Source organism: Ceratotherium simum, chromosome 13 (assembly GCF_057802395.1).
Source record: "Ceratotherium simum simum isolate JZ-2026a chromosome 13, ASM5780239v1, whole genome shotgun sequence".
NCBI lineage: Eukaryota > Metazoa > Chordata > Mammalia > Perissodactyla > Rhinocerotidae > Ceratotherium > Ceratotherium simum.
The window spans coordinates 64,242,081-64,256,349 of record NC_141912.1 but is presented as its reverse complement, the minus strand read 5'-3'; the positions used below and the strand labels follow the sequence as shown (position 1 = coordinate 64,256,349).

Genomic DNA, 14,269 nt, shown 5'->3' with positions numbered 1-14,269 from the left:
TAAGTGTGATTTGACCGACTATTTGACAGTAACAAATGGCTTTGCCAATTATATTTTATGGCACACATTTTCTATAAATTGAATGAGCTAAACCTGTAGCTCCAACTGAATGAATTAAGTCTTTATATTTTTATGAAAATGTAATTAAATATATACTACATGATATGCCAGAAAATATATCCTTTGCAACTATTTAAAATTATAGAAAATATTTTTAGGTGTCACCATAAAATAATACAAGGGGTACACACTTTTTCAAAATTCTTTTAAGGGGTAAACCAGCCAAAAACATGAAAACCACTGACCCAGAGTACATCATCTTCCCTCCTATCCAAGTTGTTTTAGGTACGGTACTTTTTGAATCTAAGTATGATGCTGTTACTGAAATTTTATCCCAAGCTGCATGAATTGGCCTTTTCATTTATCTAAAAGGTGTATATCTGTGTTCTCCATAACGGGCTATCACACTGCACAATTCTAGAGGTGCCATTTGTATCACAGATGACATGAACAACACTCCCTGGAGCTGTGTACTGCACGCCTGTGGCAGCCTTGCTCAACAATGTTCATTTTTGTCCTTTCCTAAATGACTATTTTTCCTCAAACCGCCAGCATCTTCTGTGCCCTCTTCACTCACCTTATGACCTTGCTTCCTATTTCATTGAGAACACAGAAGAATCAGCAGAGAACTTCCAAGTTCTCCCACCTTAACACAAACCAGCCTGTCACACTGTACCTTCGTGTCTGTCTCGCTCTTGCTCCTCTGACGCACTGTCCACGCTCCCACCTCAGGCCGGTCCTTGCATTTGTATGCTGGGTCCCAATCCTCCTGTCTACTTAAGAACATGGCTCTAGTAGCTGTCCCATCCCTCTCCTGCATCACCAATTTTCTCTCTTGTACAGATCATTCTTATCAGTATGCAAAACACTTTATCTCCCATTTAAAAAAAATCAACCAATCAATGCAGCTGTCCTTGGACTCTATACTCCTCTGCAATTACCACCCCATTTCTTGCCACCGCTTTATTTCTGTAGTTTATACAGTATATATACTTTATACTATAAGAACGTTAGGCATCACATTAAAAAATTATATTAAATATATTTTTCAAAATAAGAGCTCTTTGCAGAGATTCTGATATGCTTCTATAGAGAAATGATACTCAGGTTGAGAATCACTGCTTTAGACTGAGATCCTTGAACAAAGTGTCTATGTCTCCTTAGGTTCAGGCAGCTCGGTGGAATGAAAGCATGCAAAACCAAAGAAGATTAGATGAGGGGATTTCCGAGATATCTTTAACTCTCAGATTCCATGATGATGAAATAAATAAAATTAAAGATCCCAATACTGATATACTATATTGTCATTTTCTAAATATGACTCCTAAGACAATACTGTACTTTAAAAATACATTTTAAATTTAGTAATAAGTCTATTTTAAAAATAGTTTTTCAACAATAATATATTAGTACTAATATTGTGCTTCTGTACGGAAGGTTTGCTTTTTGCACTACGCAAGAACAAAGTTAGTGAAATAGACTACGACTCTTTTTGAATCTTTTGATTTCAGTTCCTTGTCCAGCACTGTTGGCTAGAAAGGGCAGACTCAAAGTGAAGCACGGGAGGCCCCAGAGTCGCAATGCTGCTGGGAATTACCAAGTACTGCCTCTGAGCTGGTCCAGCTAATAAAAATGTCTGAAGTCTTTGCTTCAGGAGCCTTACATTCTAGGTTCATCTTCTCTGCACCTACATTGATTCTACCTGCTCAAAGATGACTCAGTTAACTGGTCTTCATGTTAGTACCTCACCTAGCCCCTGAAGTGGCTAATTCTTGGTTGAAAAGTTACCTCTAACTTGGGAAAGGAACAAGATTTCCTCATCTATAGAATTAGACAGCTTAACTAAAAAAGTTTCTAAACATTTTAGTTACTTTTCAGGATTACCAAGAAAACGATTAAAGTAAATCTTCAGTATTTTTCCAGACTGTATGATAACATGATTTATGTATGACATTGTAATGGTAACTTTCGTCTTCATTATCTTAGTCTTTCCGGTACTTTTGACAACTAATTTTGCTGAAAATTTTAATGAGTTTTAAAGCGATTCATATCGTCTCATTCTCTGTTTATTCTTTGGAACTGGCTAAAGCAGTGGTTCTAAACTGGTGGTTCTGTACCCTAAGGGACATTGAACAGCATGTGGAGACATTTTTGTTGTCACAATCGGGGGCTGGGGTGTGTGAGGGTGTGGGTGCTACTGGCATTTAGTGGGTAGAGTCCAGGGATGCTACGAAATATCCTCCAATGCACAGGACAACTCTAACAACAAAGAATTATCCAGCCCAGAAGGTCAACAGTGCTGAGGTTGAGAAAACCCTGTGCTTTTAAAACTGACATATTCTCAGCAATATTAAACTATTCTTATTTTTACTCATTTATTTTGAATACATTTGAAAGAATTTGCTCCCTAAAATAATGTTGGCTGATGCTGATTCTTTCCTACACTTTCAGAAACAAAATATGTTATTTACAAATCAAATGACACCTATTAATAAACACATCTGCAATCTGCTGCAAGAAGAGATTATCTTGTGCCACAGTAACACAGCAGGAGACTCCTTTAATTGTTCTATTTTATTTGTCAGAATTCAACAGCTGGTAGAGAGTCTAAGCAGACGTTTTTGGGAAGATCTTAAAATAAAAATATTTTGTTTTTGGAATTCTGACAATGATTCTTATTTGGCTATTTTTGAGCCCTCATTATAGAATGCAAGAGTGCCCATGATCCTTCTCTCTAAGCAATCTTGACTACTTCACTGGGGTCTTTAATCTAGATATAATACTTATCTTGCACGTTGCTCTAGTTCCTTTGTCTTCTTCCTTTCCCTTGATATTCAAGGCTGAGATGCTAGTATGCCATAACTATACCGTGTAAATTATTTCTAGATGCTATGAGCAATCTGTAGAACGCTATAGGTTTTTTTGGTCAAAATTTGCTAGAAAAATTTAATGAATGTTTATAATTGTAATGCCTTAATCAAAAAAGATAATTTCCTTTTTTTGGTGAGGAAGATTTGCTCTGAGCTAACATCTGTTGCCAATCTTCCTGTTTTTTTGCTTGAGGAAGATTAGCCCTGAGCTAACATCTGTGCCAATCTTCCTCTATTTTGTACGTGGGATGCCGCCATAGCATAGCTTGATGAGTGGTGTAAGCCCATGCCGGGGATCCGAACCTGTGAACGCAGGCCGCTGAAGTGGAGCGTGCCAGATTTAACCACTACGCCACAGGGCTGGCCCTGATAATTTCCTCTTAAAAGTGGCCATTACCAGATCTATTGTGTTCACAAAACAAAAAAGGCAATTCACACTTAATAAGTATGATTTTTACAAAAAAAATAACAAATCTCAATTGTTTTAGAAATCACAGAAATTATTTTAGGCTTTTAAATGCTCCCTTAATTTCATTTTTTAATTAATTAATTTATTTATTTTTTATTTTTATCTTTTTGTGAGGAAGATCAGCCGTGAGCTAACATCCATGCCAGTCCTCCTCTTTTTGCTGAGGAAGACTGGCCCTGAGCTAACATCCCTGCCGATCTTCCTCCACTTTATGTGGGACACCGCCACAGCATGGCCTGACAAGTGGTGTGTCAGTACAAGCCCGGGATCCGAACCCAGGCCGCCAGCAGTGGAGTGCCAGCACTTAACAGCTACGCCATGGGGCCCGCCCCTCCCTTAATTTTAAAATAATGAATAGCTTTCAATTAAGGAAAGCTAGTAACTAATGATACATTGCAGAGATAAAGACTGTTTTAAAAGGAAGACTCATACGGGAGGCTTTGCTTAAACAAAAAAAGAAGGTAGAAGGCTGGATTTTGCTTTAGACAGGTTATTTTAGGCCTTCCACAAAGAACAGGAAATTGGCTGTTCAGAAGAAACAGAAGCAATAATTGGACCAGGGCATCCAAGACTTTGTAGCTTTAGCAGAGTACAATATAAAAGAGGAATGATCACTAGGGCTTTTGATTGTTTAAAAACACCCAAGAACAGCATATTGGTTAAGTGAACATTGCTCTATGTTTTCTTGTTTTATTTACTTATGTTTCTGATGTGAACCGATACATTTCTACTTTGTAAATAAAGCAATTATATGTATATATAAAGGTGTAGCAATTTCCTAGGAATTGACTACTCATTTCCCACCATTCTCTAGATGCCCCCCCGGCCCCCCGCTGAAAAGGGAAAAAATATAGCTCAGGAGAGACTTGCTCCAACCCCTGTGATAATAATTTTAAAATCAATGAATGAATATTTGTTAATATTTAAAACTGCAATTAGAAATCGCTTCTGAAGCTCTTGAAAACATACATTAATAGTGAAGCATCACATGGTTTGAACCACGCGTGACTGCTTCCTAGCTTTATGACCTGAGGCAAGTCACTCAACCTCTCTGCTTCAGAGTCCTCATCCGCAAACTGGGGCAACAACAGTCCTACTTCATAAGATGGAATCAGCTAATATGTGTAACGTGCTTAGGTGGCACCTGGAATATAGGAAGTGCGACATGTGCGACAGCTATTATTATTTATCCCATATTTTAGTATTATCTAACGCGAGTCATGACTACTAGAAAATGGTATTCTTTCATGTCATTTTCCAGTAATAATATTAATTCAATTCAGGTGTATTCTAATAAATTCATATTTGGGCACAAGCAGAAATCTTAAAACATAGAAATTTTAATAAGTCCCTTGAATGTCTTTAGCCTGTAATATTGACATTTAGATGAGCTGATTTTTAAGTTCCATTAAAAAAAAAATCTTAAAATAGATTCGTGATGTTAATGTGAAAGCAAATTTCTATAATCCATAATACTAATATTATTTTAGCTCAGGCACCTTTTCATTGAGACCTCTTTTTTACCATCTAACATTTATCAAGTTTCATGCTATTCAAAATGCTACTCATTTTACATGCATCATTTCATTTAACACTTTAATAGTCTTATGAAGAAGATATTACTCACATTTTACCAATGAACATGAAGCTTATTTATTTTTTTAATTTAATTACTTTATTGGGGTCATATTGGCTTCTAACATTGTGTAATTTCAGGTGTACATTATTATATATCAGTTTCTGTATAGACTGCATCGTGTTCACCAATAATAGTCTAATTTTTATCTGTCACCATACATACATGCCCCTTTACCCCTTTTGCCCTCCCCCCAACCCCCTTCCCCTTTGGTAACCCCTAATCTCTCTTTTTACCTGTGTGTTTATCTTTCACATACGAGTGAAATCATCCGGTGTTTGTCTTTGTCTGGCTTATTTCGCTTAACATAATACCCTCAAGGTCCATTCATGTTGTAAATGGCATGATTTTAGATTAAGTAACCTAGTCAGTGTTTCAGCCAGAACTAATCTCTTTGGCTCTTAAGCAGTTTGGCTGCTATAACCAGAGGGGAGGCAAGAGTCTTGCCATGCGTTATAAGTCAAATAATAAATAAACTAGTGACTTGTAAGCAAAAGTTTTAACTGATCCTTAGGCAGTAACTCAAGTGCAAAAGATCTACTCTCATCTATTAATAATTAGAAACTTATTAATACAAATATCTGTTGAAATGGGTAAAGCCATGGATTAGAGAAGTTTTATACTAAAATTTTACACTTATGCTCTCTTTAGTGTTTTTATTTTCTTATGTTACTATTATTACTATTGCTAATTAAATTTTACTTTGTGAAATGCATATAAATACACAGACCCCAGGGAACATTTATACTGTTTTGCCTTTCCTATATTTCCTAACCTGTCAGCAACAGTGGTACAAATTCCTTAGCACACAATGGTTCTAATTCACATCAGCAAGTTTTTCTCACGTGAGAACTATACACTACATTTGATTTTGTAGGAATAGCTTGTAGTTTTATGAATCAAGTACATATTTCTGGGCACTGTAAGTAACTTATTGTTGTTTTGCACCCTTAGAAACAAAATCATACAACTTGACCTATAAAAAAACTTTTCTTTCACTGATTCTAATAAAAGACAATACATGAAATCACCATTCCCCAATCTCTTTCTCATATTAATAACAACATTTACGGCAGAATCCCAAAAAAGCTAAAACAGGACTCAAATGAAGTAGGCTACATTCAGTTACTAAATCTATGCAGTATTCATATCAAATGTTCCAAGAGCAGGATGGAAGACATGGGTGATAGAAATAAAGATAAAAAATAGACTTAAATGGCCAGGGCTTAAATTTACAAGTTCAAGTTACTTCAGACTTGGAACTATCAGTCGCCAAATATATGGGTTTGATTTTCAGCTTACCATATAATATTTGACCTGCTTTTGGATACTGAAAATAATATGGAAAAGATCATTCATTGATTCAATGGGTTTATATCAAACACCTACCAGGAAGAACTACAGTAAATACTGAGCGTGTATGTAGGAGTGGGAAACAGCTGTCACAGGTCCTACTTAAGGAAAGGAGGTTAACATACATAAAAATAACTGACATGAGATAAACTATAGTGGGTATGATAAATGAAATTCATATATAATGCTATAAGATATATGTTCAGAGATAATATTAACAATCTTGGGGTGTGGAACGCAAGGAAGTGGGGTCAATCAAAGGTGACCTCGAGGTGTTTCAAACCAAGTAATTTAGAGGACAGATACCATTAAAAAAGGATCAAAGATGGGCCGGTCCCATGGCTTAGCGGTTAAGTGCGCGTGCTCCGCTACTGGCGGCCCGGGGTTTCGATCCGGGCGCGCACCGACGCACTGCTTCTCTGGCCATGCAGAGGCCGCGTCACACATACAGCAACTAGAAGGATGTGTAACTATGACATATCACTATCTACTGGGGCTTTGGGGGAAAAAAAGGAGGAGGGTTGGCAATAGATGTTAGCTCAGAGCCAGTCTTCCTCAGCAAAAAAAGGAAGATTAGCATGGATGTTAGCTCAGGGCTGATCTTCCTCACACACACACAGAAAAAAGGATGCAAGAAGAGATAGTACAAGAAGACACTAGGTTCCATTTCAGACATTTGGTCTGATATGTAAGTAGAGATGTCTAGTAGGCAAACAGAGACCGGAATTCATTAATGAGGTCAGTCTGGAGGTGTAAGATTTGGGTGGGACATAAAGCTATATTCTGAGCAATCTACCGGGTACCCTGAGAGCAGAGAAGTGTTCAATCAGACAGCGCATCAAGAAAAGCTTCTCACAGGAGGTGGTGCACGAGTTTAATTTTAGAAGATGAAGAGTAGTAGTTCTAAAAAGATGGGTAAACACATGGGAGGAATGGTGGTAGAAACAGAGTGGGTGATGCGAGGAAGCAAGACACGTGTGGCACGACTAAAGCAAAGGATGTGTGTGTGTGGGAAGAACAGGGTCCGGAGCAAGTAAAAGGCTTAGGAACCAGATGATAAGGATTTGATGCCCTCAGCCATGGAATCTAAACTTTACCCTGAAAGCTACAAGGCATATGACAAGACTTCGAAGCAGTAACAATATGGTCTGATTTAATTTTTAGATCATTTCATCTACTGAGGAAGTGAAATTTGGGAGAAGAGGGCATACAGGACTCAGGGTAACCAGATTGGAGACCACAGCAATAATCCAAGTAAAAGTGATGAAGGTTGAACTAAGGCAGTGGCAAAAAAGAAGGGAAGCCTCCATCAGCTACTAACAAGGCTGAATGTTTCAGGGCTTGGTAACTCAGTGGACCTGAGGGGAGAGTGAGAAAGAGGAGTCTGGAATAGCTTGTATGTTTCTGGCTGGGTAGATGGTGGTGCCATACCTGTAGATGTGGGACCCAGAGAAGTGAATCTGAGGGGAAAGCCGAGGTCTCTGAAAACACTGCATCCAAGGCAATCATGAGACATCTAAGTGAATGTATTTAGTAGGCGGCTGGACATCTAAGTCTAGAGAACAGCACAGAGGACTGAGCTAGAGATACACACCTGAGAGTTACCAGTGGTGAAGAAGGATATGGAATGATGCTGTCAAAGAAGAATGGACAGAGTGAGATGGGCAGTAACAGAGGCTGGAGCCCAAGGAGAATACCTACATTTACGGGGCAAAGAAAGAAAAGGAACCCATGTAGGAAGCAGAGAGCCCAGATGGAAGAAAACCAGGAGAGGCTGATGTTCCAGAATTGGAGGGAGGAAAGTATTTCAAGGAGGGTGTTTCAACAGTCGTAAATGCCAGTATGTCAAATTAAAGAGGGAAAAGAGGAAATTGGATTTGGCAATCTTCAAGGGAGTGGTGAGGACAGAAATCAGATTACAACGGATTGAAGAGTGAAATAAAAGATGAGGAAGTAGTGAAAGTGATTGTTTTCTCTTTCAAGAGGCTCAACTCTGTAACGAGAAAAAGGAGAAACAGGAGGACAACTACCAAATCAACGATCAAGAAAGCTATTTATTATTATTACGACTTGCGATTGGAGAAACTGGAATAACTATATGTTAAGGGATTAGCCACTGAAAAAGGGAAGTTGAAAGACTGAGATGAGAAGGAATGGGTTCCAAAACAGAGAAAGGGAAATTACTGGACCATAGATACGTCTTCTATGGAACTAGAAGGAAACCATAAGCATGCTAATGTTTGCAGGTAAAAAGAAAGGAAGTAGAAAAGTTCTTGCTCGATGGCCTTGACTTGCACAGATGAAGTAGGAAGCAAAGTCATCTGTGGAAGTGAAGGTAGCAGTGGCAGTGTGAAGCTTAATGAAAAGAGGTGAAAAACTTTAAGGGAATAGATAGGAAGCTACTGAGAGAGAACTAGATGGGGACCTCATGGATCTACAGTGGTATTGACTGGCACGTCTGTGTGATCCTTTTTTGTGGAGCTCAACAAGCCAGATAAGAAACAGCATTATAGGTTTGCCAGACAGCTATGATGGAAACTAAGGGGTAATAATGTCTGAAAGATAAAAGTGATAATTCATGGAGTGTGAGACGGATCAGGAAGGGAGTGGAATCATGAAGGAAAGGGTAATCTTAGGAAAACGGAGTAGAGATCTTAAGTCTAAAAAGCAGATGAGAGTAAAGGAGTGAGAAAGGATAGAATATTGTAGTCACAAAATGGAATATTGGTTGAAATTTCAGGGGTGGAGTGTAGCTAAGGTTTAAAGTGGAGTGGAATGGAAGTTACTAGAGTTGAGAAAGGCTCTGTAATGCTTGATGAATCATCTAAAGGGTTCACTCATCAAATTACCAAAAATGATGCCAGGATTAAGTATATTAAGATGCAAGAAGAATATCTTTTCCCAAGCATAACTGTGTAATAAATATTTGTCCATGAACTCTTATCAGAGTTCTCACTGAACATGTGAGGAGTGACCAGGAGATCCTTATATTAAAGACTAGAAGGTAGCACAGCTTGGGTGGTGCAAGCCTCACAGGAAGTAGTTTTATATGACAGTGGAGGAGCAATGACTGTGATTGGAAACGGAAGCAAGAAGACTGTTTCCTGACTCTAGGTGGTACTCAGTAAATGAGAAACTGAGCTTCCTCTACAGCAGGGGAGGCAGGTACAGCCAGTGAGATTTGGCCTGCTGCCTTTTTTTTGTAAATCAAGTTTTTTGGAACATAGCCACACTCATTTGCTTATGCATTGTCTATAGCTATTTTTGTCTACAATTGTTATTGTTAAGTGGTTGCAACAGAGATCACATGGCCAGCCAAGCCAAAATATTTACTCTCTGGCCCTTTAGAGATAAAGTTTGCCAACCTCTGCTCTATAGCCAGGGGAGTGGGAAAATGGGGGCGGGGGGCAGGTTTTAAGAACTGTTTAGGTTACGTCCACTTTAGAAGGAACTGGAGATAGCATTCTTTGAAGAAGATAACAATGAGGGCCGTCTGTTCCCCTCAAATGGAGATTTCAAATGACACACTGGAAAGAATACTCTGGGAAGACATTAGTGTGAGGATGAGTCCGGGAGAGATGGTGAGGTCAGAGATAAGGTCATTTATAGAGTGAGAATGGCACAGGAGCAGCTGGGGACTTCAGGCTGTAAAAGTCTGGAATATAAATTCAACATGGGGAGTACATTCAATAATCTGTTAATAAGAGATAAGTAACAGGATTCATCCAGTAGTGAGAATTTGTAGAAAGAATAACTATTAATAGCTTAGTTTCTGACATTTTCCAGAAATGCTTGATAGTCCTAGAATAGAAAGGTAGCAAAACATGTGCCAGTTTCTAAAAAGGGTTAAGGACTGGGGTGGGGGCAGCTAGAAGCACAGGAGGGCTAGGAGATACAGAAGCCTAGTTCAAAACCTGGCTAACTTATAACCGGTACTGAATGGTGAGCTTAGGATAACTTCAAAGTAGCTGTGCCGCTCATACAAGACACACACAATCACGTGGAAAAATTAAACAGCCATGCTATCAATTGCTTAGTTTTCAGTCTTAATAATTTCATTATTAAGAAATTACAGGGGCCAGCCCGGTGGCGCAAGTGGTTAAGTGTGCGCCCTCCACTGCCGCGGCCCTGGGGTCGCCGGTTGGGATCCCAGGTGCGCACCGACGCACTGCTTGTCAAGCCATGCTGCGGCGGCGTCCCGTATAAAGTGGAGGAAGATGGGCATGGATGTTAGCCCAGGGCCAGTCTTCCTCAGCAAAAGGAGGAGGATTGGCAGATGTTAGCTCAGGGCCGATCTTCCTCCCACCCCCCCAAAAAAAAGAAAAAAAAAAGGAAATTACAATCAGCTAATACTTTTTTAATCTCCAGAAAGACATGTTGACAATTTATTTGCTAAAGGTTTACTTTAAAAAAGGTTTTCAAGTGAATGTTTTCAAACCTGTTACTATATACTTACCGGCTTTATTACTAAGCTTGTATAAGAAAGTCTGGCGAGGGTCTGAATGATCTCGACATGTCAACTGCAAAAGAGAACCTGATTTTTTCCATTTCTGCATAAACCATAGACCTAGAGAGTCATAAATGATATATGAGTATAACTGGAAATACATGGTAACACATGCCAAGATTATTAAATTTAATATATGTTTTACTTCAAAAAATGGCATCCCCCAAACTATCATTTTGTTAGCTAATAAAAAAACACATTTGCAAAATATTTCCATTTTCTGATAACAAATATAAACATACACACACAGGTTAACTATGGATTAATGGTAGTTGCTAGAAGGCTTGCTATTTCTATCTCATTCAGTAATGAAATAGATAGTGGTCTAAGAATAACAAATTTGGGAAAATTGTACCTTTAGATATATTTGTTCAAATTATAAAAAAGCAGAAGGGGAAAATCTTCAAACACAGTAGTGGATACAAAAGTCTAAGCACTAAGCCTTTAGTCTGTAGACAGTTACAGTTAAGGTATGGTAGACTAACTGTAGAAGGACCAACTCTTAGAATGAGCAATTGGTCAATGTTTTCTAGTAATAGGTGAATATAATTTAAGTTTCATATTTAATTGTATTTCTCTATATTATCAGTTGCTCATATTTAAATGCATCTTCCCCTTAATTAAGCGAAACCTCAATCACTCTGGAACAGGTTTTCAAGATTGTGGAATATTCGTTTCCACTTCTGTTGCTTTTAATATTAGAGGGGAATAGGGGAAGAAAAGTGGAAAAAAAAAAAAAACAAAAAACCTTTACTTGATTAAATCTGATAACTGTAAGCCCACCTGGGAAGTTCAGTGAAGAAAAAAAATTCACAGTACTGCATCCTATTCAGATTGGGTTCTATTTTGTATTATTTATGGATTTTATTTTTCTCCTGTTTTCTTTTTGAAATTGTAAAAATTTAGAGCTAGCTGTATTTTGAATACCACCATTTGAAATGGGATACAAAGGAAAATGGTACGATTTCCTTGTCAATGAAAGTGGAAGAGAAAATGGAAATAAGAGTTTCAAGGCTCAATGAAAAGAGACAGAATAAAATCTCATTTATTCTCACAATGGAAATCAATTGACTAAACTATAAAAAGCATTTAAAAAGTCTAAGAGGAAAACCAACCCAAACAAAAAGCCAATCAAGTTCAGAACTTTCTTAATGAGAATAGTTATTGTAATCAAAATTGGGGTCTCAACTTTCATTTTAATTTCTTCAAAAATTTTACAATTTATTTTCTCATAATATCCCTCTACTGTTACCAAACCAAAATCAGAGTTAACATTCTATATAAAATATTTTATAACTTTACAATATATTAAATATAGATATTTGTAATCTGATCAACTAAGAGGACAACAGAACAGCCTGTTTATAAGATAAACAGTTGCTGAAAATATTTAGACAGTTTAATAAAAAAAAGGGAAAAAAACGCTCTTGTGACTTTTGACAAATATCATCTCAATATGATAATATTCATTTTCTGAAATGACTTTTATCGGCTTATTTCATGTGCATGACAAAATAGAAAAATATCCACATCATCTGTTTCACGAAATTCCAAGTACATTACAAGTCAGCTCTCAAGTAAACACCAGAAAATATTAAATTTGTATTTAAATTTTCTCCCCAGGCCCTACTCTTTATACTGCACAATAAAATGTTTTACCTGTATTAACAAGGGCACTGCTGTTGTAGAGCGTACCAAGGTGAGGCCCAGAGAGAGAGAGGAAGGTATGGAGTCTGTTGAGGTAATACTTAAACCTCGGCCTTGTGAGCACAGAACGGATTATTAAATTGCCCAATGAATGTCCAATAAAGCTTTAAGAGAAAAAAAAAATGACATTTCTCCCATAGTATTAGTTTTAAAAACAAAAATCAAAGCTGAAACCACAATATCTAGATGTGAAATACTAAGAATTTAAAAATTTCTAATACGTTTTAAAATTATGGTTTGATAATTTGAAATGATGTAACTTACATTTTGAAGGAAAAAATGTGAGAATTTAGTAGAAAATTCCTATTATTATATAATTTAAATGCTTACTTCATAGAAACAAGCTATTACTTATCAGAAAATTTTTACTCATAGTTTATAACTCCTTAGCAATAAATATATTTTAAAAGTAACAATACACTGACTAGACGATAAATTTGCCTCCTTAGGCACACACACCAATTATTTACTTGTTAAGTCATGATTTAAAACAAAATAATGAAATTATACCTATAAAGGATGACAGGAGAAATTACATACCTGTTTCTCTTTTCCCTGCTCTACACTCCAAAGTGGGAGAGTTCTTTGATTAAGTACTTTTAAGGCACAGGTTAAACAAGTGCATTTTCCAACTATAAGTCTAAGATTATACCAAAAGAATAACTAATATTTATAAAGCACTTAACCTTTATTAAGGAATAGTTTAAATCAAAAGAGTCTTTTCGCTTACCATTATTCTATAATAGATAGTATAGGAATCGCTGGGGACAATGAACAATGAGAGAGCTTGAAAGCTGTCTCAACACTGGCTTACAGATATAACTAGTGAGCAGCTCAGGATCAATTTCTCTCTCAAGCTGAAGTTCTAATGCTGTGGGGTGAGAGTTACGGTAACTAATAGTCCTCAATCAATCCGACCAGGCTTTTGGATAATGGTTGATTATAACAGACAATCTAATCTAAAAGAGGGAATACTTTTGTGGATGAATGAAAAAACTGAAATAATATTTTCTCATCATAAAATAATAAATGAATAAAAAGATTATAAGATCACTGTAGAAAACTCAGTAAATAGTATTTTAAAATCCATCAATGAAGAGAATAATTAGAACAAGAAAACAATCTCTCCTCCCCACAACATACTTGCATTTTCCCCCATATTTTAACAGAAATCCGTTTTTAAAAAATGATTTCAGGGCTGGCACCGTGGCCTAGCGGTTAAGTGCGCGTGCTCCGCTACTGGTGGCCCGGGGTTCGGATCCCGGGCGCGCACCGACGCACCGCTTCTCCGGCCATGCTGAGGCTGCGTCCCACATACAGCAACTAGAAGGATGTGCAACTATGACGTACAACTATCTACTGGGGCTTTGGGGAGAAAAAGGGAAAAAAAAAAAAGGAGGAGGATTGGCAATAGATGTTAGCTCAGGGCCGGTCTTCCTCAGCAAAAAGAGAAGGATTAGCACGATGTTAGCTCAGGGCTGATCTTCCTCACAAGAAAAAAAAAAAATGACTTCAAATAAAAACCTGCTTCTCTCTCTTCTTAGTTCCTATTCTACACTTCAAACTGGAAACAAACTCTACAAAAGCCTGTAGTACACAGAGCCAGCTTCTTCCTCTAACCTAGTGGGATATGAAGGTAATCAGTTTATTCTACTCTTTCTGAGGCA

At 37.4% G+C, this 14,269-nt stretch overlaps 1 protein-coding gene across 12 annotated transcripts in view; it reads right to left on the bottom strand.

Moving 5' to 3' along the window:
* Nucleotides 1–14,269, bottom strand: part of FAM135A (family with sequence similarity 135 member A) — a 124,401-nt gene that overhangs the window by 4,377 nt on the left and 105,755 nt on the right. For all 12 annotated transcript variants that reach the window (XM_087438782.1, XM_087438778.1, XM_087438781.1 and 9 more), the window contains 2 exons: nucleotides 12,555–12,706; nucleotides 10,845–10,955 (listed from right to left, as the gene is read on the bottom strand). In XM_087438782.1, the coding sequence (XP_087294908.1) occupies nucleotides 10,845–10,955; nucleotides 12,555–12,706 (263 nt within the window). The remainder of the gene's footprint in view (nucleotides 1–10,844; nucleotides 10,956–12,554; nucleotides 12,707–14,269) is intronic.